The following is a 23414-nucleotide window of genomic DNA, read 5'->3' on the forward strand; positions in this document are numbered from 1 at the left end:
TCCTAATTTATCTGTTATTTGTGCTATCAAATTAGAAGAAAACTTCCTCATATCATAATGTCTCATATTAGGGCTGGGCAATATATCGATATCATATCGATATCGTGATATGAGACTGGATATCGTCTTAGATTTTGGATATCGTGATCTAAGTGATCTGTCCCTGGTTTTAATGGCTGGATTACAGTAAAGTGATGTAATTTTCTGAATTTACCAGACTGTTCTAGCGTTTCTATTATTTGCCTTTACCCACTTAGTTATTATATACACATTAATGATGATTGTTTATCAAAAATCTCATTGTGTAAATATTTTTTTGTAAGCACCAATTGTCAACCCTACAATATCGCTGCAATGTCGATATTGAGATATTTGGTCAACAATATTGTGATATTAGATTTTTTTTTCCATATCGCCCAGCTCTATCTCATATTGTATTTAGCACTAGTAGGTCCATTGCTCGTAAAATGTAATTTTGATCAGCGAGCCTTATTTTGAAATTTCAACCGGAAGTTGTAGATGCCTCTGTGGCTGACTTGAGAGCGGATTATCCAGCAGCGGCCGGGGCCGCTGAGCATCAGAGCGCTGATCGTCCTCTGTGTCGGCGAGGCGTGCGGTTCGCTGTCACAGATTCACTTAAACGCTGCTCGTGTTTTATTTTCTTCCCAACTCCCAGCAGGATAACAAGCTCTCGAGCTCAGACCCAACATGGGTTAGAAAGAAAGCGACCTATGGATTATCCACTTTGTGCACTTCGCCGAGAATGATGGGGGGAGAAACAGACTTGTTTTCGCAGAGACATCCTGACAAAGACGGGGACTGAGAGGGAAACGAGATTGGGATTCGCTGCTTCTCTCTGTCTCGCTCCGCATCTTTGTCTTTTTATCATTTATACTGTGTATTTTTTATTTTTTTATTTTTTTTTATTACTATTATTATTTCCCCGCGTGTGTGCGAGACAGAGAAATGTTTGCAGAATTGCTGTGCAGCGCCGTGGCTCTGGTCCTGTATGTCAACACTCTGGGCGCCGATTTCTGCTACGATGACAGGTACTTGGGTAAATGAATGACATCCAGCCTCATGTTACTAACGGCACTGGCTCCACTGTGTGTCCTCACCGATAGGCTACCTTATCATTTCTGGACAACAGCAAAGCAAAAATCATTATGTTGCCATAACTGTGAATGAGAGGTATTTCATTGCACCAGCAAAACTGACAGTTAACTCATGTGAGCTTTTTTTTTTTTTTTTTAACACAAGCATGAAGGAAAGTGCCAATGTATCAATGGTGCTTTGAAGAGCTGTAGAGTGATCAAAAATCAGTAACTTGGAAACCACTGTTATATTCGTGAAGACACCTGTGTCTTTTTAGTGAGTTTATAGGCATCATGGTCATACAGTATTTTCACATTTCCAATCATATTCCTGCAGCATTCTTTCAGTAATATCTTTCTGGCATCACTATAGTTTTCCTTGACTGATGAACAGTGAAACCAGTAGTAAATAGGCAGTGTTCTTGGATGCCTCAGTGCAAAGTGTTGCAGTCTCCAGAGTCTGGAGTTGCTCCAAGTCTTGAGTTGTGCTGAGGAACTAATTGATCTCTGGAGGAGAAATATGTCTGCTCTCCCCAACAGCACCACACAGAAGCCCCTTTTTCCAAATGTGCATTCTACTGGAACTTTGAGCACGGTATTTTATGATTAATTTATGTAAAAACAGGCTGTGAGTTATTGTTACCCTCCACTTAAAGCCATCTGTGTGAGAAGGCGAGCATGGTGCATGGGTCCAGCCGCTGCTGTGATGCGGGGTAATGCATGTATTACTCATGGCTGGCCGTTTTGATATTTGATGGCTGAATGGTTGTCAGTGCCTCAGGCTCTTTTATGCACCATCCATGCATCGATGTAGGTCAGAGGCATCCTTGTTTCTCTGCCATCACTATGTTGTCTCTTGCTGTCATTTTATAGCCAATGTTTTGATTAATAATGAGCTCATATTTCTAGATAATAGGCATGGATACACCTGTTCTTAACAGAACCATTACTAATCTATTTAAAGTGACTTTGCCCTAAAAGTAGGCCTATGTATAACAATCAATCAGTTACTTTTAATCGACAGGTGCAGCTTTTAAAACGCACCCAGAGGATACAGCTTACCTCAACATACTGTATTTTCTTCACAACTTTGCTCTGTAGAACACGTCTGATACTTTTCTTGTGGCAGCGTTGCTATAGTTTTTGCACTTTGTTTTCTGGTCAGGTGATTCAGGCAACTCTTGTACAAGAAAAAATGGTGCTCTGTGTCCATAAAGCTGTCAGGGAGTGGCAGTGCTGTGCAGAGGTGAGAGGCTACCACTGCTTGTGACTGCTGCTGCAGAGTCAGCTGCTGGAGAGCCTCGAGCCTCCCACGTTTTAATGTAAGACAGAGAGCCAAACTCTGATTATTCTGCGAAGAGATGTTAACATAATGTTATTTATTACCGTGTGAGTTTTGGTCCAAGTTATTGCAGGCTTCTTATGAAACGGATGAATGGCATACTGTAGTTCTCCAAGGCTTGAGGATTTTCTCTGACGTATTCGGTCTCTGACATGTTTTTCATTGCTGGCTATCAGTCATCCAGTGTTATCTGTTTTTAACACCATGTGTTTGGTTCAGGCTTGCAATTAGCAGCAGTCTCCTGTCCCCTCGGGCTTCCAGGGAGGGAAGGAGGGAGATAGAGGAAGGGAGGGTGTGCAGTGATAAATATCTATCTATCTATCTATCTATCTATCTATCTATCTATCTATCTATATATATATATATATATATATATATATATCTCAACACCCTGCAGCTCATAGGTGGGATTTATTTTGACAGTAATTTATGGATCATACAGATAATGGTTTTCAAAAGCTCAAAGGACATCAGTTTTACAGAATGTAAGGCCTCATGCTCTGAAATAAAGATCTATGGTTGATGTTTTATTTAGTGTGTATTTAAAAGTAAACCCCGTGGCTTCCATTGAATGTTTATGATAAATAGTTGCAGAAGAATTAAATATGGATATTTTGTCACAGTGCAACATTGATTCCTCTCTGTGAGGAGACGGATTGTGCTACTTTTTCGCTCTTGGCTGTGAAAGCAGTTCATTTACTCAACTCAGTGAGTGATTAAAAGTTAGGATCCAGAATTGTGCTGTGTGTATGGACGCGTGTGAAATGGCTTGGAGCTACAGAGCTGGCATAAAAGACACCTGAGGATTTGCAATCGATTGGCTGGCAGTCTCGTATGGCCCTGGAATACGTAATGATGTGTTGCTTTCTTTCTATGTCGCCTATTCTTGTTATGGTGAAGGGAGTGTTTGAGAAAAATAAATCTGTCTAGGACTGTGGGGCCAGATTTATCAGCGCCATGGTCAACCCGCAGAACGCGCAGGCTGTGATACTTCAGTTTACGTCGTATTTACTAAAACCTGCAGTTCATCGGGTAGTCAGCGCCTTTCTCCGCCCACTATACCGTAAATTGCGCTGTAGCAAAGCGTTAAGTACTTGTGCTATGATACGGCTGAGTGCAGACTGCGATATTCCCACTGCTGATGCCACGACTGTTTGAAATGATCCTGATGCCAATATTTGTAATGTAGCGAGGAGTTTAACAACTGCTGGAATGGAATGTGAACGCTGAGTCGGCGATTCAATGTCATCTTTCATTTCTTCCAGTAACTGTAATACTGCTTAATCTGTAACGCTTAATGATTTCATGTTCACTCAACTGAAAAAGTGTGACCCTTGTGGCAAAAATCTTTTCAGCTTGTCTCCTTGGCCCATGTCTTTGTCTTGCTCGGATTACTGCTGCCATTTCACCAGGAGGCATATGCGAGGAAACCCGTTTGCGGCAGGTTTACACCTGCTTATAAGAGGCGAAGAGAATTTTCACCGCGAAATAGAGGCGCGCTTTCACGGGCGGTTTATGTACATATACATAATTAGGCATACTTTACGTCTCCCCTCCCATCTCTTTATGGGACACTCCCACTTTCCCCTTGACCCTCCCGTGAATGCATATGCATGACACGGAAAAGCGCAATTTCCCATTTTCAGTTCCCGCGACAGGCAGTCTGCCCTTTTACCTCAGTGTGGCCTGTTTCGACATACCTCGCCATGCTTTCACGGCACGTTGCGAAACAAATACGCCTGAAGTGGGCTCAAAAGCGTTAGCACGTCTGGCCCTGTGTGTTCTGAGACACATACTTCTTATCACTGGTTACACATTAATTTGAGCCCCAGCAAACTTCATGCATTTCATACATAGTAACCAAGGCCATCAGGAGGTCACAGTTAAAAGGGAAATCCTTATCCTTATTAGGGAAAATGTTATCCTCCAGGCTGTTAAAAAAAAGTAATAATCCCATGCACGGCCCCTCCCTCGATGAAAACGACAGCCTGAAAGAGTGGCCTGCTCCGCGGTGCCGAACCACCCCGGGGAGCTTTTCCTTTCTCACCCCTGGACACACCTCATCATTAACACACACACACACAGCTTTGACACCTGCACTGGAAAATGGGAATCATACGTCATATAGTTCATATCTCTGCTGCTATAATCTACAGTTAGGGCTGAGGGAAAGAATGAAAGAGCCCAGATAAATGTCAGAGGAGAAATACTGGTGCAATATTGTGTGACTTTCCGTAAGCCCGCACACTAGAAACCTGCGGTGTAACAGCAAAACCTGGTGAAGTGCGTTATTAGCTTGATTGCCGGTGGTGAAATTTATGTCGCAGTCCTTTTTAAAAGTTTCTGAATGAGAAATAGCCTAAGCAAATTAAACATACTAGTGAAGTTAAATAGGCAGCCACTTTCTCCATTACACAGCTGCAAACTTTGAGCTGTTTTCAAGGTATATTTCAGCCTGCCCACACACACCGGCTTTATGGATTATCGTTCCATGTCAAGAGCATGACGGATGTGATGAACTGCACCCCACCTCATTTATCTGCCCTGGTGTGATGTGGTAAGGTTTGACTGTGTGAGGATTTGTGAAGGTTGCGGGTCACGTGGAAGGACACAGCCTCCCTGGGCGTGGGCGATGATTTATAACGCTCAAGACAGTTGGTAACGGCGAGCCACTGCTCTACGCCATGCCCTGAAAGCTTTATTAGAGAAGTCGGCATTGGGGGCAGAACTGGACGCTTCACGCTGATGCGGTTTGATCTGAGCTTCGAGTCGATGACGGCAAAGAAGCCACACGGCACTTTGAGCGGTGACTCATGTTGTCTAATGATCATACCAACCGGGTTATGGGGAAAAAAATAGTAGTGGATCTGTATTCCTATATATCTTTTTATATTTTTTGTGTTTTTTTGTTTATTTTTACTTCATTTTATGCCATTTTGTCATCATGTATAGTCAGCAGTTTCCTCAAAGATGCACAGACAAAGGCAGAGAAAAGTAGACTGGGTACTCGACCTCAAGTCTAATGACAATAAGGTTTTTGTGCACTCTTTATACCACTGTCTGGTACTTGTGGGGTGGAAGCAAGCCTGTGTTGACCTACCTGGCCTGACGTGGACTTTGCCACCGTCTGTGCCCATCGCTGCTTCCTCCATGGCACTGTGTGTCAGTGCACTGATCTGGAACCCTACTCTCATGGCCTATACTGTAGGATGGGCAGCTTGCGGTTATGTTGAGAGCCCAAGGGCGGCAACCCAGCAGTTTGAGTATCTCCGCTTTTTTCCCCAGTCAGGCTCTCTGTCTGTGTGCTCCCTATAATTACCGCCCTGCCTGCAGAGAGGGACTCACGCCATGGTTTGGTAGACGTAGCTGCTCTGCTCTCTCTCTCTCTCTCTCTCTCTCTCTCTCTCTCTCTATTTCGCTGTCTGCCTTCCCTTGATCAACCCCCCCAAAGCCTTTTAGTCCTCCAGTGCCCATCATCCAACGACTGCCTCCAGATGGTCCCGTTTGGTAAGCAGTTTAGGGTTTTTCTCTCTTCTGCAGTTTGAACGGGAAGGTTTGAAGTGGATTCAAATGGAGGATGTTGTGTTTGCTTGTAGTTGCCAGGATGGAGACATCAAAGTGCCCAATGGCACAGACAGTGTGTAACGGAGTCATTGAAGATGGCCTCATGACTAAAAGCACATCCAGCCAATATTATTGTATATTCATATTTTAGTTGCTAAAGTCAATAAGTATGAAAGGGGTTGCTCATAGTGATGAACCCACAGAGAATTAGCTTTATAGCATCTTTCAGCTAATTGTTTTGGTTTTAAGTCCAGCAAATGTACTGTTTTGGTTCATCACTCTCATAGCGTTTTTCGCCCACAACAATTACCTGTTTTCAGCAAAAAAAAACATTACTTCCCCAGCACAAAACGGCTGAGAAAGTTAGCAAGAAGCTAGTGAACATGAGGTCACATTTAGCAGCTTTAGCCTTTCTAGCTAAAGCTAAAGAGAAGATCTTTGCTTCAAGAGTTAATGGATAACAAACCTGCCATAAAAGACTACTCCATATACAATGTAAATGGTATTCAGTTATTGCAGGTTTAGATAAATGTCAGTTATTAATATAAACACACAATGACTATGACTGATGACCAGTGTGGTAGTGGCTATTTTTAATGTGCAATGGAAGTGTTGTTTAGAGGAGGAAGCTTAAATGTTCCTGAATTTCCTCCCTCAAATCACCAGGGAGTGCAATCTGTTGGCAGGAGAGGAAGGAGATATGTGCGAGGCATCCTGCCCAATCTTGTTGGCCCCACACTTTCTCTGATAGATTTTCTCAGATGAGGGGAAGACTGTGTGTGAGATTTCTGACCAACACTTACACATTATACACAATTACTGTGCGCCAACTTGAGACTGTTTACGCTCCAGGTACAGTAGCTGTCAACTAATGTATTTTAAAAGTTATTTTCGCTCTTTTCATTCTAATTCCTTTCTCATTTTCTCTCAAGATGCCAGAGTATCAAAGAAACAATAACTAATCTCCCTCCATCCAGTCATTTCACAGAAATGGATGAATCTCTTGTGAGAATACGCCGCCACTGTGACCATCGTTACTTGAGCTACACCAGTCCGGAAAGATCAGCTCAGTGTCTAACCACAGATAGATTGGATCTCCATTTTCCCAAGCTCTCATTTTCCAACAAATAGCCGATGAGGGTAGAAATTGTTATGTTCACCCTTGCCACAATTGCAAGATAAGCTAGCCTGGCAGAAATGCATTTGTTTCTAAAAATACCATTAATGAGGGGTTCTGATATGTTTGTGAGTTGCTTCCCTTACCCACAAAACCCTACAGAATTACTTCAAGCATCAGAGTCTTGGATAGAGTGAGTTCATATTTAGGTCAATAGGAAACAGGTGACTGGATATGATGCTCCCTTTTCTCCCTCACTGTCATCACCAGGCCCAGAATAAGACTTCATTATACTGTATCTTGGTCACCTCCTGAAGTTCATATAAAAAACGCTGGCCTTTGTACTGCATTCCCTGTGGTGAGGGCAGAAAGGGAAAATCTGAATTACCTGCATATTTGGAAAATGTGCAACAGCGATTAAATTTGAGAACGTGTTTTATTGGTGCACTTCCTAACATGTAAAATGTGTTGAAACACACTCATTGCAGCAGAACACTGCAATCCTGTTACCTAACTTTGGACTTCCTTTTCCCTACCTTTCCATTCTGCGTCTCCAGGTTTCTCAGTGACTGTCAAAACAGTTATATTAGCTCCTCAGACTGCTGTGTGGCCCAGAGTGGGAAGGCTGCTTCTAATGTGTGATCTGTGTATTGGCTAGTGTGACCCCGCCAGGCTTATGCAAACTTTCTCCTTCCTGCAGCTCTCTTATTGCTCTGGTAATTTAAAGGCTTGGAAATATGTTTAGTTAGCGAAACTTGCAATATTTTGGATCACTTTCTATAATTCAAGGGAGGCCAATATTCAATGATTTTATTTGTTTGTTTTCGTGCCATGCACACAAAGTGCCCAACCCTAATGGGTTTACAAGACACCAACATTTGATATGTTGGCCAATAAATAAGATATGTTTAAATAAACAATACAAAACAAGGGAGGAAGCCTTATTTGGATCTTATAGTAATGGAAGGAAGAGCAGGTGCTCCTCATGCGTAGGCATAATACTGTCAATAGAAAGGGAATAGATTCCAGACACAAAAGTAAGTGTTCATTAAAGTACAGAAATTAAAATCTTTATTATTGCTGCTACAGGATTTAAAAACGAGGCCAATGCATATCAATTTGACACTTTTACACTAACAAGTTTGTTAGTCGCATGGCTCTATAGATGGCAATGTCAGTCTGAAACATCTCACCAACTATCAGATCGACTGCCATTAAGCTCTGTACATACATCAATGGTCCCCAGGCCATACATACTAATTACTTTTACTTTCCCTTTGGTGCCATCAGCCTTTGGTTTATGGCAGAATACCTGCAAAACTAATGATTTTCCCATACCTGCTTACTTGTTCAACAAATACAGCCTCATATGGGCCACTAGTACGCTGTGGACTCTTGCTTCAAACTGTAAAGTGGCCCTATTTGGTCACAATAAAAAAAGAAAAGAAAAAAAAATTAAGAGCTCCTTATCAAATGTGTTTGCTCATGTTGTGTTTAAGTAAAAAAAATCAGGCAGGCTACAATAATACGCCAACTAACAGTATGGCTATTCACAAATCTACCATAAAGTATATTCTCTGCTGCAACTAAAAGACACATCGTTGTGCTCAAATCTGATTAGTGTGTGAACAGTAGCAGGTTGTAGTGCTGAGCATGGTAGCACCACTAAGCCACCCATTTTTCACTTAGTCACAGTTATCCTGAATGACACTTAACACAAGGAACATGCTCCTTCGACGCCACCGGACACCCATAACCTCCAGGTCCAGATGATGTCTAGACTCTTGAGAAACGTGATACATACCTAAGTCTGTGATGGTGTGATGTGGAGTTGATCACACAGTTTGGAGCTGAAGGAAACTCCCTTTGATTACCGGAACAAACTGCTACTGTATCTGCCGTTGATAAGACTGAATGTGTGTGGCAGGTAAGGGAGCTGAATCACTCTGGTGATTGCCCGCTTTAGCTGATTGTCATTTAGGATAATCTACAGCACTAGGTAACTGTTCTCAATTTGCTCATGAGCAGTCAACGTGCTCATTGTTTCTTGAAAGCCCTCGCTGGGCTCTAGCCCGGCCAAGGCAAGCTGCTTCAAAGCTGCATTAATAAGGCTCTAATACTTTATAATCACCCCACTGGTATGCAGTGGGATGAGAAATGTAGCCATATGTAAATGTCGAGTTTTCTGCCCGCATTAGAGATTAACTTCGCTGCCCTGCACAAGATGTTAATGTTAGTCTTATTTGGGTATTCTCAGTGCTCCTTGCCTGGCTATTTAATTAAAAGCCAACAGATTATCTCTCCTAATACATCATGTGGTTATAGCAGCACACACACATACAGTATACTGCACACAGACAGACACACATGATAATAATCACTTTAAATGGGAATAATGTTTAATACCGGACTGAATCATTCAATAAGCAAATCCCTCACATGGTCAGTATTGTGTGGCAGACGTTCAACACAGCTACTCAATAATGTGAGGAAGGTTAAAAAGCTGCCAAGATATACACTAAGTCAAAATGGTGGAACAAATGTACTATTTGACCAACAGAACCAGATTAGTGGGGTTCAGAATCAAATCACATGATGCATCTGGTGTGTCCGCTCCGAGCAGACGTGTGTGTGGTGATGGGTAAATGCTGGCTATAGGTTATGCTCCCATCATTAGACGTGGGTCTCAAATGATTTAACTCTGCAGGGCTAAGTTGTTAATGGGTCTAGACAAGGTTTTGGATTTCGAGGGCTAATGCTGGCTGATGGCTCTTAAGCTGTGGCCACTCTCAGGCTCTTGGCCCTCTTCATATTAATGGGATTAACAGGACTGAGGATGAGAGGGGGCACGACATGTAAGCAGAGAACACCAAGCCATTAGAAACAAAAACTCCCCTGTCCCCCATATCCAACAGGGATGCTATAGTTTTTCCTTTTCAGTGAGGAAGAGGAGATGGCTACCCCTCTTCACCGGGCCTCTCCATCTCGGTGGCCTTATTTTCTGACAAGGAGCGCTGGCTCGTTTCGATAAGGTTATGACACAAGTTGGCCGGTCCGGGGGCAATGCCTTTGTCCATTGTGAGAAGAAGGGGCTGTGTGGTCCCTCTGTTCTCCCTGGACCCAATGAAGGAGGCCATTTGTCCCCAAATAGAGGGGAATTAAGCACTGGTTGTGTTGGCCTGTTGTTTATAAAGGACAAAGAAGCAAGACCTCAGTGTTCAGTGTTTGGACAGAGCAGAAAACTGCTGCAGCTTTGCGGACCAAACCTGTCTGGACCAATTGGGTAAACTCATTACGGTCGTACGTGCTCTGGTTAGGGTTTTCAAGTGTCGGGACAAGAAAGGCAGAGGATTAACAGTTAGTGAGCTAACAGAAGCTTCTTTGTGTTATGAATATGCCGGCTCAACTTGTTAGTTTTGGGTGGCATGGATGTTTAGCTGGAAAGATGTTGCAATGGTCAATGCACTTGAGGAAATGCGGCGCGACAGGTTTTAGAGCTGGTTGCCAAAGCTGACAGAATCGTTGCCATACTTTAGTCATTTATAATTGGAGTAATTGCATTGCGTTTTAACTATAAGCCATATTTTACTGACGAAGAAGTGAAATCAAGAATGGTTAAACATATTTTACATAACCCAAATCGACGTGTTGGTGCTCTCACTGTGGAGGGTTTGGTGTTTAACGATATATATTTAAACACAGTGGTTAGGCCTTTGTGACGTTTCCGCGTTTTGATACTGTGTTGCTTTGCTAAATACAGGATATCAGGCTATTAATTTGACATTATCATCTTTTTCCCTTCCTTATTTCATGTTCATTTCTTGAAAAGACAGAAGTGTTGGAATTTCTCAGTTTTGTGTTACTATTGTGGTTAAAGCGGTTGTCAAGTATGATTACAGTATCTGGTGTTTCCTAAGTGTGGTAAGTGAGTCAGATGCAGCACAGAACAGCCTGTGGTCTGGGTAACCTGCCGCTCCCCTCAGGATTGGAACACTGGGACACACAAGAAAACATGTGACCCTTGTGGCCTTCATTCTGGTGCTGTGTGTTCCGTCAAGTCACTGAGTTGAGGTATCTGTAGAAAGGGGAACTTCATCAGACACTTCAGACCAGAGAAAGGAAACAGAGGGACTGGTCAGGTGTGTGTTCTATAACACTTTTCTGTATTTGTGGGCTTGTGAACGAGCTAACAAAGCAACCTGAAGACTGGATTCTTGTGGAGGATTTGCCTCCTCTCTCTGTCTTCCCTCACTTCCTACCTCTCACAAGACCACAGCAACGGAGGAAGCACATCTTTTCACAAGCTGCCTCTAATTGATACTGTTGAGCCCTGGGAACCCAGTGCGTGGTTTTAGTACTCTGCAAAATGCGTGCAAAGCACAACAGCCTGCAGTATGCCACCCTCTGGGACACCACAGGTTATTTACAACCAGACGAGCAGTCTGGCCCAGGTCCTCGTATAGTTTCATTTAAGTAAGTAAAAAAAAAAAATACCCACCGCACTTGGATGTGACGCTTGCCAAGCCTTTCATCAAATAGTTACACTGAGAGAGGGCAGGAGTTGAATCCAATCCAGAACTGTAATCTCAGCCTTAACGGGCTTTTCACTAAATGGTTGTGTGGTTATGAAAGAATGAAAGTAGTTATATGTAGGTTAAGTTCCTGCTGTTGCCTTGCTGGCTTTATGCTAATTTTTCTGTTTGTGCTTTTGCTATTCCTCACCAGCTACACCTGTATAGTTGTTTGAATGAATGCTTTTATTTCTAATAAGTCATGTGAAGTAATATTTTTTTTGTGTTTTGGATATATGTATGTGGCATTACCAAATCCAATCAAATGCGGTGTAAATTGACTAGTTCTTATGTAAGCTTGTCATGGCTCGGTGAGGCAGACGAGTCTGACATCTCTCCAGATGGAGAACAGCTTGTGTTGAATTGTATTTCACAGACCGAGCCAACTTTCTTGTTCTCTCTTGCTCGCTCTCCCTCTCTCTCTCTCTGTCATCATGAATAAAGTCACGCTGGTGACGGATTGATAGAATCACGATGGTTTACAGGGTTGATTTCCGTGGTGTATTTTGGCTGAGCACTGACTCTCCGTATCTGTGGCCGTGGTGTTTCTCCTCATCTTTGACCTCCTTGGCATGTGCAACTTTTCCCCTCTGGCTGTTTTGCCAAGTGAGGTCTTTGTCTTCGCCAGGAGATGGATGCGCACAATTGGCCCGAGTTTATTTTTGATCCGAGGAGGAAGTTTGGGTTGGGAGAAAGTGCGCGCAACTGTTTTTCCTTTACCAGCCCCTGAGGTTTGAGGATGTGGAGAGAAGCGCTGTCAGCTGCTCTGACGGAATGAGACTTCTTAAAGGCTCTCTCAAGAAAAATAAATGTATAAACTGAGAGATATTTAGGGTATGCAAAAAAACAAAAGAGAAAAGAGCAGAGCTGGCAAGAAAGAATGACTGATGGAGCATTATGGCATTAAATGGAAGGTCTGATCCTTGCATAGGCGTAATTTATGGATGGGGGATGGTGTGGTTACAACCCCCACATAATCAAAACGGGACTTTATTTTCAAAGTTTTTGTTCCTTTTCAATGTTTTTGTTGTTTTTGAACGTATTTGTTGCTTTTGAAAGATTTTTTTCGGACAATCGTTTCAACGTTTTTGTCGCCTTTTTCAGCTGCCACAACGCCACTTTTCTATGTTTTTGTCGCTTGTTGTTTTTAAATACATGCACATGTCCCGGTACCTCCCTAGAGAGTTGAAGATCTCAACCCCCCCAATGTTGAACCCAAAGTTATGCCTTTGGATCCTTGATTGTTTTAAGTGTGACTGTGAAGGCCTCGAGGTTGATCTGTTTCAGTCTGTGGTGAGCGTGTGTTGTCCTGACTGTGAACTCCGGCTGCTTCACGGTCTTACAACATTTACCTGATGAGATGTTAAGAGGGCCCAAAACCACATCGGATCCCCCCCAAGTGGCTCTTCCAAACGTGTTCAGCCTGTACAGTAGACACATTTCTCGCCACCACATGGTAGAAACATCAGTGGCTGTTTTAATTAGGAAGCGGTTTAAGGGAAATCCATCCACGGCCCTGCTGGCTCACAAGCTTTGTTTTTTTTTTTTGTGTGAGTGACTGCCCGGGGTCCTCAACGAAGACCCTCACCTTCAGACACATGAGGCTCACGACATGTTCAAACAAACCGTCACTCAAACAATTTCTTTCTGCCGAAACGGTGATGACCCGAGCAAGTCTTTTAGCCTCATGCTCAGGCTTAATGCTTTATTTTCTAGAAACAAGCGCCACTATCTCGGAAAAAGACGGATTACACTATCATGAGAATGACACTTTTATCAAGGAACTTCTTGAGGCGAGTCAATTTCTGTTTGGGAAGAGGTGACATTATCTTTACCCTGCTGGCAGATTTCCACCACTTGTGTAAATAAAGAATACATTATCAGCCCTAAACACTAAATTAAATGACTTGCCTCCGCTCATTTAGTACTACTCTGAAAAAATGTGCTAATGCAGTGCGCCCATCACCCCACCTTGATTGATGGCTCTCCCACATGACAGCTGATGAAAAGCAGGCAGGCCTTGGGGTACCTGCCATGTGGGCTCGTTGAGTCCCTCGGGACCCAGGAAAGATGTTGGGGGAGAATAGACATTGATCGGCACTGTGATTATGCCACCTTAACACCGCACGTCCCGCACCTCATATTTTCATTCTCCTCAGAAGCTAGCATCTACCACCAGCTCAGGCAGAGGGTTATTGATTTTCAGTGATGGAACAATCCACCATAGTTTACCAGTGAACACACAGATGGCTGGCCCTTATTAGGGGAATAAGGATTTCATGAATTTCTTCCTGCGGCCATTGCAGAGCCCAGTCATTCATTCATTCATTCAATGAAGTGTAAATCCATAAAGGAAAATGAACGACTAATGTGTCTATTGCCTGCAGTGTCACAGCATTAGACATTTGTATGTAAACTGTATTATCTGTGGGTTCATATCGAGACATGAGGAAAATAAAACCTTTCGGAGATGATGGTGTATCTCACACTTTACTGTTGGAAATGTTTGGCTGTAAATCATGTGGACGAATGATGGATATAGGTTGTCACAATGCACAGATGAGTTGGCAGGGCGCACGCTGGCATGTTTGCCTGCTCAATGAGCTTTTAATTAGCGGTAACAACTTGACATCAGCAAATGAGGGGTCTTTGGAAATCAGGAAATTCAACTTGCGTGGAAGAGTAAAGGATGCATTTCTAAGATATACCTGTTTTCACAATGCTCTTATCTGGAGGACAAAATGAATTGTCTTTTATAGATTGTTCCTTTTTGCAAAGCTTTTTAGAAATTCAAGTTTTAAAAGGCAGAAATTGTTTGTTTATGGGACTCACATTTGTATTTACTGTACTTATTTAACACACAAAATGACACATTTGTTTTTCCAGTGTAATTGGCTGTTGTTGTCATGATTAGTTGCAAAATTGCTAAATTGCAAACTTGGCTTTCACGCCTGTGCAATTACTATTTCCCATCTGAGAGCCGTGATTCAGCTATATGTGTGGTCCACAACTTGGCCTGGCCTCCAGGGCCAGGCCTCCTGGTGTAGTTATTCAAAAATCAATATTTGAAATGTAAATACAAATATTTCATGTTGAAATATAAATGTAAATCACTTCCTCGATTCCCTCAGATGTTTGTCCTGACCGTCGTACCGCATAAGCCTAATAGTTTTACAATACAGCGTCTAAGTGAGTATATTGTTGGAAAGGAAACATTCATAGCTTTTCTGCCATAATCACATAATCATCATTATGAATTACCTCATAGCATTTAGACCATCAAGACCTCTGGTTTCCTTCAAGAAACTAGCTCACATCATGCCCAGTATCAGATTAATGGGAATAATAGCTATATGAAATATTGCTTATTCATTCTTGGAAGCTATCCGTGGTCTTTTTTTTTTTTTCTTCACGGTATTGCATTTCACGTATACAACCTAATCAATTCATCTCCATTCAAATAATTGACATCGTTTTGAGCAGGGGAATCCTTGGCCAGGGAATGAAAGGCGGGGAGTGGAAACCTGACCAGAGCTGAAGAAGAGCCACAGGTCCATTGACCGCTCTGCGTTCACGGTTCCAGTTTTGTCCACAATAATCAAAAACAGTTACTTACATGCAGTTCTGCAGGTTCCTTCATCTGAAACCCAGAAATAATACTGTAATAATGATAATATTGGCAAAGGTACCTAAAGCAATGTAACAGATGGATGATACTGCATGTTGTTCGCATCTAAACAGCTGCATCCTCAAAATAGATTTGGGATATATAGTTATTAATAAAATAGAGGATTCTTCCAAAATCTTTAACTATTTGCAGATTTGCCTGACTTAGGAGGATTTCTGTGTAACTGTCAGTGTACTCCCAAGGGGTGAGTCAGCTGCTGCAGCTGTAGATGCACGGTCTAAACCAGATTAATAGTTGAAACCTTTCAGTCCCTGGTCCACAGGCTGTCCAACTTCTCTTAATGTAGATCCCTACCTTTTCTTTCTCCATATGTGGAAAAGTGAACATATGGGTTGCTAGATGATTCATGACTAGGGGTGTTGAAATGAATCATTGCATCGATGCATCGCGATGCGGACCTGGATGATTCTGCATCGATGCAGTGACAGACCATAATCGGTTATTGCCTACTGACTTTACAGTTTTTTTTTGTTTTTGTCTGTTGTCTGCTGTGTTCAGACTCCGTTACAGTCAGGAAGTGTATTTATTTTAAGAGCAGATACTGCTAAAGAGCAGATTGTTATTGTATCTGCTCTTAAAAAAAGCTGCTTGGATTTGTTGATGAAAACCACGTGTAGCAATATATAATAATACTGAGGAGGCGACGCATCGTGATATTGATTTTTGAATCGTAAATGTAATCGAATCGTGACACCAGTGAAGATTCACACCCCTATTCATGACTTCGCTGAAAGCTATCAAAAGAAAACTAGAACCTTAAAGTTGAGGTGCATTTGATGTTGAACAGAGATGTTGATGATTGACATCAAAGTGAATCAAAACTGGTCAAACATCTTGATTTTATTTAAAAAAAAAGAAAGAAAAAAGAAAGAAATGTATCAAAGAATCAACATTTTGTCCTGACCCCAGCTGGAGATAAAACCAAGTGCATGCACAATGTTTTCACCTCAACACATTTCCACTTTGTGACAGCTCTATACCTTGAAGCGGAGGTCACCTGCACATTCATAAACCTGGTGCCGGTGACCTGATGCCTACCAGGATGTTCAGCTCTAAACATTTTCACTTGTCTGCAGATAATGTTGTCCTGTCGTTGCCTTGTTGTGGTCAAACGGCAACGGTAACAACATAACTTGCCAGCTGCGCTCTACATATAAATACATCATGCTATATTATGCGTTATAATGAACCCAAAGTTGTTAGTCTCAGCACACTAAGTAATCACTATCCATTATAACAATGGATGCAGTATGCGGTATGACAAGACCCTAATGTAAAATGGGGAGCAGCTGAGCGTTTTAACCTTGTTGATCCGCTATGATGCAAGTGTAGCGGTGTGTGGTGCAACCTTTGGCTGATCTATGAGTAGAGATGCACCGATTGACCGGAATTGGCCGATTTTCACGTCATCGGCCATGACCGGCGACCTGCCGATCAGTCTGACATATGCCGGTCAAATTCACTCGGGAGGCGCATGATTTACATCGCGCAACATCAGCACCACACGTGCACATGCAGGGTTTCCGCTGTATGCATGTAGCAGCGGCGCACTGCCGCTCAATCAGCTGTTTATGAAATGTCATAAAGTTGTAATTATACACGGCTCTGCAGAGCCGTCTGCTCTACTGATCTCAGGCGAACAGTCAGCCGCACTCTCTCCCCTCTGAGGCTGAAAAACTGGAACATGAAAACCGCACTCACGCGGGTCCCGTGAAATATGACAGCTACAGTTTATCGGAAAATAGCGTTGGGCACACTGACTTTGATGAATTTACTGTTTATCAGACCCCACATGAGACAAGAAGCTAACGTTAGCGAACGCTACGGTCCCTCTGCCTCTGAGGCCCCGCTGGCCGCTGTGTAAAGACTCTGTATTCCTCCGACACGCTGTATTAACGTTACTGTTTAAAACGCTTTCCAGGTTAGTGGGGATGCATACCGCTCAAAACCAACATTAAAAACCTACCACCGGTAGCTGATGTTAGCAGCAGATAAGCCCGTTGACATCAACGGTATCGTTCATATTTATGCACAATGACAAATAAAGCAAACTTGCTAAAAAAGGAACGACACGCTGTTTTCAGGTAACGTTACTGTTGACGTTCAAACAGGCCTGTGCGTGTGTTTTGAGAAATATCTTTATACTTCAAGGCTATATTTATTTTATTTTTATTTGTTATTTATATATTATTTTCTTGCCCTTACTTGTTTTCCCTGTTTTCATACATACAGAAGTTTAGTTTGCTAAATATATAAAAAAAAAATATGATATTGAATGTGAAAAGAAGGAAATGGTTCTTCCATAACATTGCACTTTAGATGTGTGTGAATTTCCCCCACCAGTAGTCATTTATATAGTTCTATTTTATTAGTGATCGATTATCTTCTCAAAAAACTTTCTATGTTCTATGAAAAATGGTAAATTTTCTATTAAAGAAAAGATAGAAAATAAATATTTGTGTGTGCTGTAAAGTGGTTAGGTATCGACTGGTCAAACTCAATGAAAAATCGGAATCAGCTTAAAAATTGTAATCGGTGCATCTCTATATTCCTGTCAGCTTTGTGCAGTAGCCAACATTAGTTTTACTGGAACACTGGCCGTAGCTTATCACAAAGAGACTTCATAAACATTTCATATGTTGAGCTGCCTTCCTCATTTTCCACTTGAATTTTTTCATGGAATACAAATATTATTTTCTAATGCCCTCATTAGCAAATACTTTGGAAGTCAACCACACTTTATTAGCAGGAAAATATGGAAATATAAAATCACACCTAATGGCTAATGGTACTGCAAATGATGCATGTAAATGAGGTAGTCAAAGAATGCAAAAAACATGTACTAAAATTGGAATCATTCATAACTGGACCCAGTATTATGGACAAACAACCTGGCATATCTCCAGCATCAGTCAACCAGATGCCAGAAGTGAACACTATTTCCTCATACGGTATATGTCTGCTAGGATTGACAGCAGGTACTTGCATTATTTTCAGCAGCTTCGGTTTGGGTTATTAGCTGAAGTTGCTGATGTGTTTATGGCTGTTGGGGCTGTGTTTATTTGAGCCGGATTTAAGGCTGTTTATGTGGGACCAGCTTCTGAAGTATACAGTCAGATAATTGTGAGATTTATGAGCTAGATAAAACACCAGCTCGGTGTTCAGCAGAGTTTATCTCAAGAGTTTTGGTACAGCTAAATCATTTACTTTAGGGAAACCCATAAAATGATTCTGCCTGGCTCAGAATGAACAGAAAGTATCTGCTAATTTTCCTTGAATGCTCTCTGATTGTGAGCAACTGCAAGTATGGCTGACATTGACTTATGCAAGGTAATTATCCTGCTGCTTTTTTTTTCTACCCAGCTTTTTATGTAAATAGACTGAAACTGAACCAAAACCTGTGCAATATCATGCATTATTCAAAAGTAAAATTGTCTACTCCTTTTTTCATGTTGCATTCAAAGCATCCAAGTTAATGTCTTACTTACTTTTTGCGTCCAATGCAGTCATAAACATGATCCTCATTATCTTTTTAACTGTTTATAGTCATGTCTCTCTGATCCTGTCTTGTTTAAAGGATAAGGCTGATGTTACTCTCCTTTTCTCAAAAACTATGGCACTGAGCACTGAGCCTATTCCATTATTCTATTATTGAAGACGTAAATTAAAAAAACAGGTCACAAACATATCCTTTTATTTCTTTTTAAAAGAAGGAGTTATCTCCTCGATGGGCACTGTAGATTTTACTAAACATTACCTAAACAGGAGTAAATAGTGCACTTGTTGAGGACTACTTTCAGTTGAGGATTAAAGAGGAACTACGCAGTTTTTTTTTTTTTTAGCTTAATTTACCTTAACTGAACTGCTTTGGAATCATTGGAATGGTCATATGACTTTTTCCGGGTTGAATGGTGGTCGTCTCGCTTCCCCCTAGCGCCTGTGAGCGGAAAAAACACCCTTGCAGCTTTGGGCCGGTGAGCCGCCGGCCTCAGCGTCAGGAAGTATCGCTGTGATATCAGGTCTTGCGATGTAACGAATTGCTTCACGGCACTGCACCATGCACTGCACACATACACGCCGCTACACGCCCCCATCCAGGAACCGGCTAGTCATAAGAACAAGGTAACGATGGAGTTTTTCACACTACTGACATGGCTGAACCGGCAAAAAATAAGCAGAAAGCTAGGAAAGCATTGTCGGAGGAACGGAGAAAGGGGAAACGGCAGACTGACCGAGCGAGGAGTCAGACACGAGTAAACATCGGACCTGAACTGAGACAAACAGAAGCCTGCAAATCCGAAGCTGACCTGGCGTTCTTGCTGTTGCACTTGTAAGTATCTTTGATCAGAAACTTTAGCTGCCACAGAGTTTCTTGTCATCTTGATATTGGCAAACGCCAAGTTGCTTCTGCTCCGACAGCGTTCTAAGGCCATTGTAGGAAAAAAGAATAATGTACGAACCCGGGAGAGAAGGGTACTATTTCGAGAAAAACCTCAGTGGACATGGCTCCGTGCGTTCGCCGGTTTCTTTGAAAACAAATGCACATGACCAGAGGGAGAAGATGGGAGGGGGGGGGGGAGTCACCAACAAGTTTTTATGACAGCGTTGCCAAATATCTATTCCGAAGCTGTAGGGGGAGCTCTATAGAGAAACCTGCGAGCAAAAAGCGAAGAAATGGCCAAAACTGCATAGCGCCCCTTTAATACACATTTTTGGTGCTCTAGTCAGTGTAAACGGCAGCCGGACGGTGTACATGGGATTGGAAATGAACCTAACTACTGTACCTACGCTGATGGTGATGATGGAACATGTCACCCAGTGCAATGATGTGGCTTATTGATGTGTTTTTAATGTTTGGACAACAATGGCGTTCTATGGCACAGACAAATAAGCTGTATCTGGCTTTGACTACACAGACAATACTTGTTAGCTGCTTCAATTTATTATTTGTTTTGGTCTGTTCTTGGTGTTTGTTAGTCTATATCCTTAACGTTCCGCTGCCGGGATTGCTCCGTTGTCGATGGAAATACCGCCGTATTTTATATCCTTTAGATATCCATTGCCTTGGGCTTCCTTTGTGTTGGCATTTTAAACTCTGGTCGTTTTTTATGAGGACTATGGTTAACCTTTTCTCAGATCTCTGAATGGTAGATCCAGATAGCTAGCTAGACTATCTGTCCAATCTGAGTTTTCTGTCACACGACTAAAACAACTTTTGAACCTACACGTTCCACCAAAACAAGTTCCTTCCCGAGGCTATTTTGCAGCGGCACCGCAGCTTTTCCCTGTGCTCAGCACAGCCCGAGACGATTGTGATTGGTTTAAAGAAATGCCAATAAACCAGAGCACGTTTTTCTCGCATCCTGGAATGCTGTGTGGACTAGCCAGACCCTTCTCCGCAGCGCTGTGTAGGTAGATCAAGCGAGACTAGGTGTTTGTTGACAAATGAGAACAGTATAGAGTGTTTCTTAACCTGACGCGTCATGTGGTTTGTTACACAAAACCATCTGAGGAGCTGTAACTCCCAGTCGGGAGAAGAGCGAAACAATCTTTTTCATTGAGAAAAGCATTCAGTGCTGTTCTTTGCTCATCTTTCAAAGAAGAAATACTCTCCAGTTCTGATATAACTATGCTATTGCTGCATCTACTCTAACATCTTTAGGAGAACACATTACTTGAAGCCTGACAAGATGGATTTGTGTGGGATCTAATGGTATCACGAGATTCCAGCTGCCAGCCTCATTCTTAAAAGCCCATATTCCTCTCTGAGATATTTCATCTGGAGCGTCATTGGTTGGAATGAATCATACATATTGTTTTGCCCCAAAACCAAGGGCCAGTGGTGGCCTCTTATAGAGCTAACCAGCAAGAGACTGGTAATTGATTTGTTAAAGCCCTCCTACTGGCTTGGCGAAATGAGATGACAAGTACAGTCCTGAGGCGTAACTGAGTGGAGTGAGGGATGAGGGGAAAAAAAAGAGGTCCATGACCCACAGGAAGATCAATACTACATGATGAGGCTGTGGAAATGGTGCTGCAGCTTTTTGTTCTCGTTCAGGCCCTAGCAATAAACCAACCATTTTGCCACACCACACTTGTGATGTTATCAGAAAAACATATTTTAGTAACACAGGCCATTTGTTTTTACTGGCCATATGTATGACCATGTGGTTTTCCATACTACAGGCAGAGAATCATTATTTTTAACTGCCCATCATTGTAAGTGATATCAAGCACATACAATGCAATGTGAATCCCAAACAAAGGCTTATGGTAGGCTATACTATGAAATGGAGTCCCACTACAAAGGAATGGAGACATCACTCCCCTACGCTATGTTTTTTGTAGTTCAAATCATTAGAAGTTCTCGCAAAGATTAACAACCACAATTCTACTCTATTGGAAAAAGATGAGCTCACATCTTTGGGATATGGGCTTGATTGCAGTGTACAATACCTGATGTGTGGTGAAAAATGGTGTTCATTAATTCCACCAAATACTATTTGCTTGAAACAACAATTTGCCAGGATAACATGAATAATACAATCGAAGGACACTAATGCAGAGATGTTTTGTTTCCTCTTGGTTGTGGATCCGACTTTGAAACCAACTGTAGCGCTTTATCAATCTGTTTGCATGTACAGTACAGAATCAATTAGGGCTGGGCGATATGGAGAAAATCAAATATCATAATATTTTTGACCAAATACCTCGATATCGATACCACAACAATATTGTAGTGTTGACTAATGGTGCTTTCACAAAATATTTACACAATGAGATTTTTGATAAATAATCACCAGTAATGTGGATATAATGACTAAGTGGGTAAAGGCAAATAATAGAACAGTTACAACAGTCTGGTGAGTTTAACTTTATAGTATAACTACTGTAATGCAGCCTTTAAAACCAGGAAAAGACAACACTTATGGCATATTACCATATTATGATATCCAAAATCTAAGACGATATCTAGTCTCATATCACGATATCGATATATTATTGATATATTGCCTAGCTCTAGAATAAATGCAGTGCAGTGTTTGGCAGCATCACCTTCCAGCTCGGCTTTTCCTTTGCCAAAAGAGGGGATAGGTCAATTGCAAGTACACTTTTCAAGTCATAAAAATCCATATACAATACAAGTATTTATCTTTGAGGTTTAGAGAGAATTCCTCGCCCTCAGGAAAGGCGGCTGAAGGATTGGAGGGAATAATAGCTCACTTTGCACCTCATAAAAACCTGTGAGCACACCTTGAGTGCTGCTGCTGAAGGTCTCTCACTGAAGGTCCTTCCCTTGCAGACCTCAAAGCAGTCCCTGAGGATTATAGATGTGATGAGCATGGCAGTACAGAGGATATCTGCCTTCACACCACTGATGTGTGTGTTAAGTCGTCTTCCCTGCTTCCTTCACTATAAACCACAGTTTGAGGGTCATACAAGGACAAGACATCATGATTACCTTATTCCCTTCATTTTCTGAGTTAAGCAGCCTTTTCCTGCCACAGCTCCCATTCGACACTCCAAAGTGCTAAAGTGTGTATTTCTTTGCCACAAGATGCAAGAGTCTGGCCTGAACCCTTGGCTACTGAGCTGAACCAAATTTGTGCGCTGTGTGGTGTTTTAACCCAGTTTGCATGACTTGAATTTTTTATATCTGCTAAGCTCCAGGAATGCACTCTGTTGCGCTGGCATAACAGGCATGGCAGAGAGCGGGTGTACCCATTGTATCCACTGCAAGTGATTTCATTATTCTGCAGCGGTTCACCAACACTCAACACTACTTTTGGGCAACGATAGCAGACTGAGATAGAACTGAACTTCAGTGGATGAATTATGAGGGGATGAACTGACAGATGAGTGCTTTATTTCATCCTCCCTCCCAACAGATACAGCATGGGTATTGGCTGGAGCTGTGTTGTCCGAGTCTTTTGTTGCACTGGCAGACATACTGTAGTTGTCAGGACAATAGTCGTATCGATTATCTGAGCTCTGGTGAAAAAACGACAAGAAATAAGTCTCTCATATTTGGCTATTT

At 42.1% G+C, this 23414-nt stretch overlaps 1 protein-coding gene across 1 annotated transcript in view; it reads left to right on the top strand.

The window, feature by feature from the left end:
* Window positions 1-593: 593 nt before the first annotated feature.
* Window positions 594-23414, top strand: part of tmtc2b (transmembrane O-mannosyltransferase targeting cadherins 2b) — a 112017-nt gene continuing 89196 nt past the window's right edge. Inside the window, exon 1 of the mRNA XM_078257659.1 lies at window positions 594-1049. Within this exon, the coding sequence (XP_078113785.1) occupies window positions 967-1049 (83 nt within the window). The 5' untranslated portion in view covers window positions 594-966. The remainder of the gene's footprint in view (window positions 1050-23414) is intronic.

The sequence above is a fragment of the Sander vitreus genome, chromosome 8 (genome assembly GCF_031162955.1).
Source record: "Sander vitreus isolate 19-12246 chromosome 8, sanVit1, whole genome shotgun sequence".
NCBI lineage: Eukaryota > Metazoa > Chordata > Actinopteri > Perciformes > Percidae > Sander > Sander vitreus.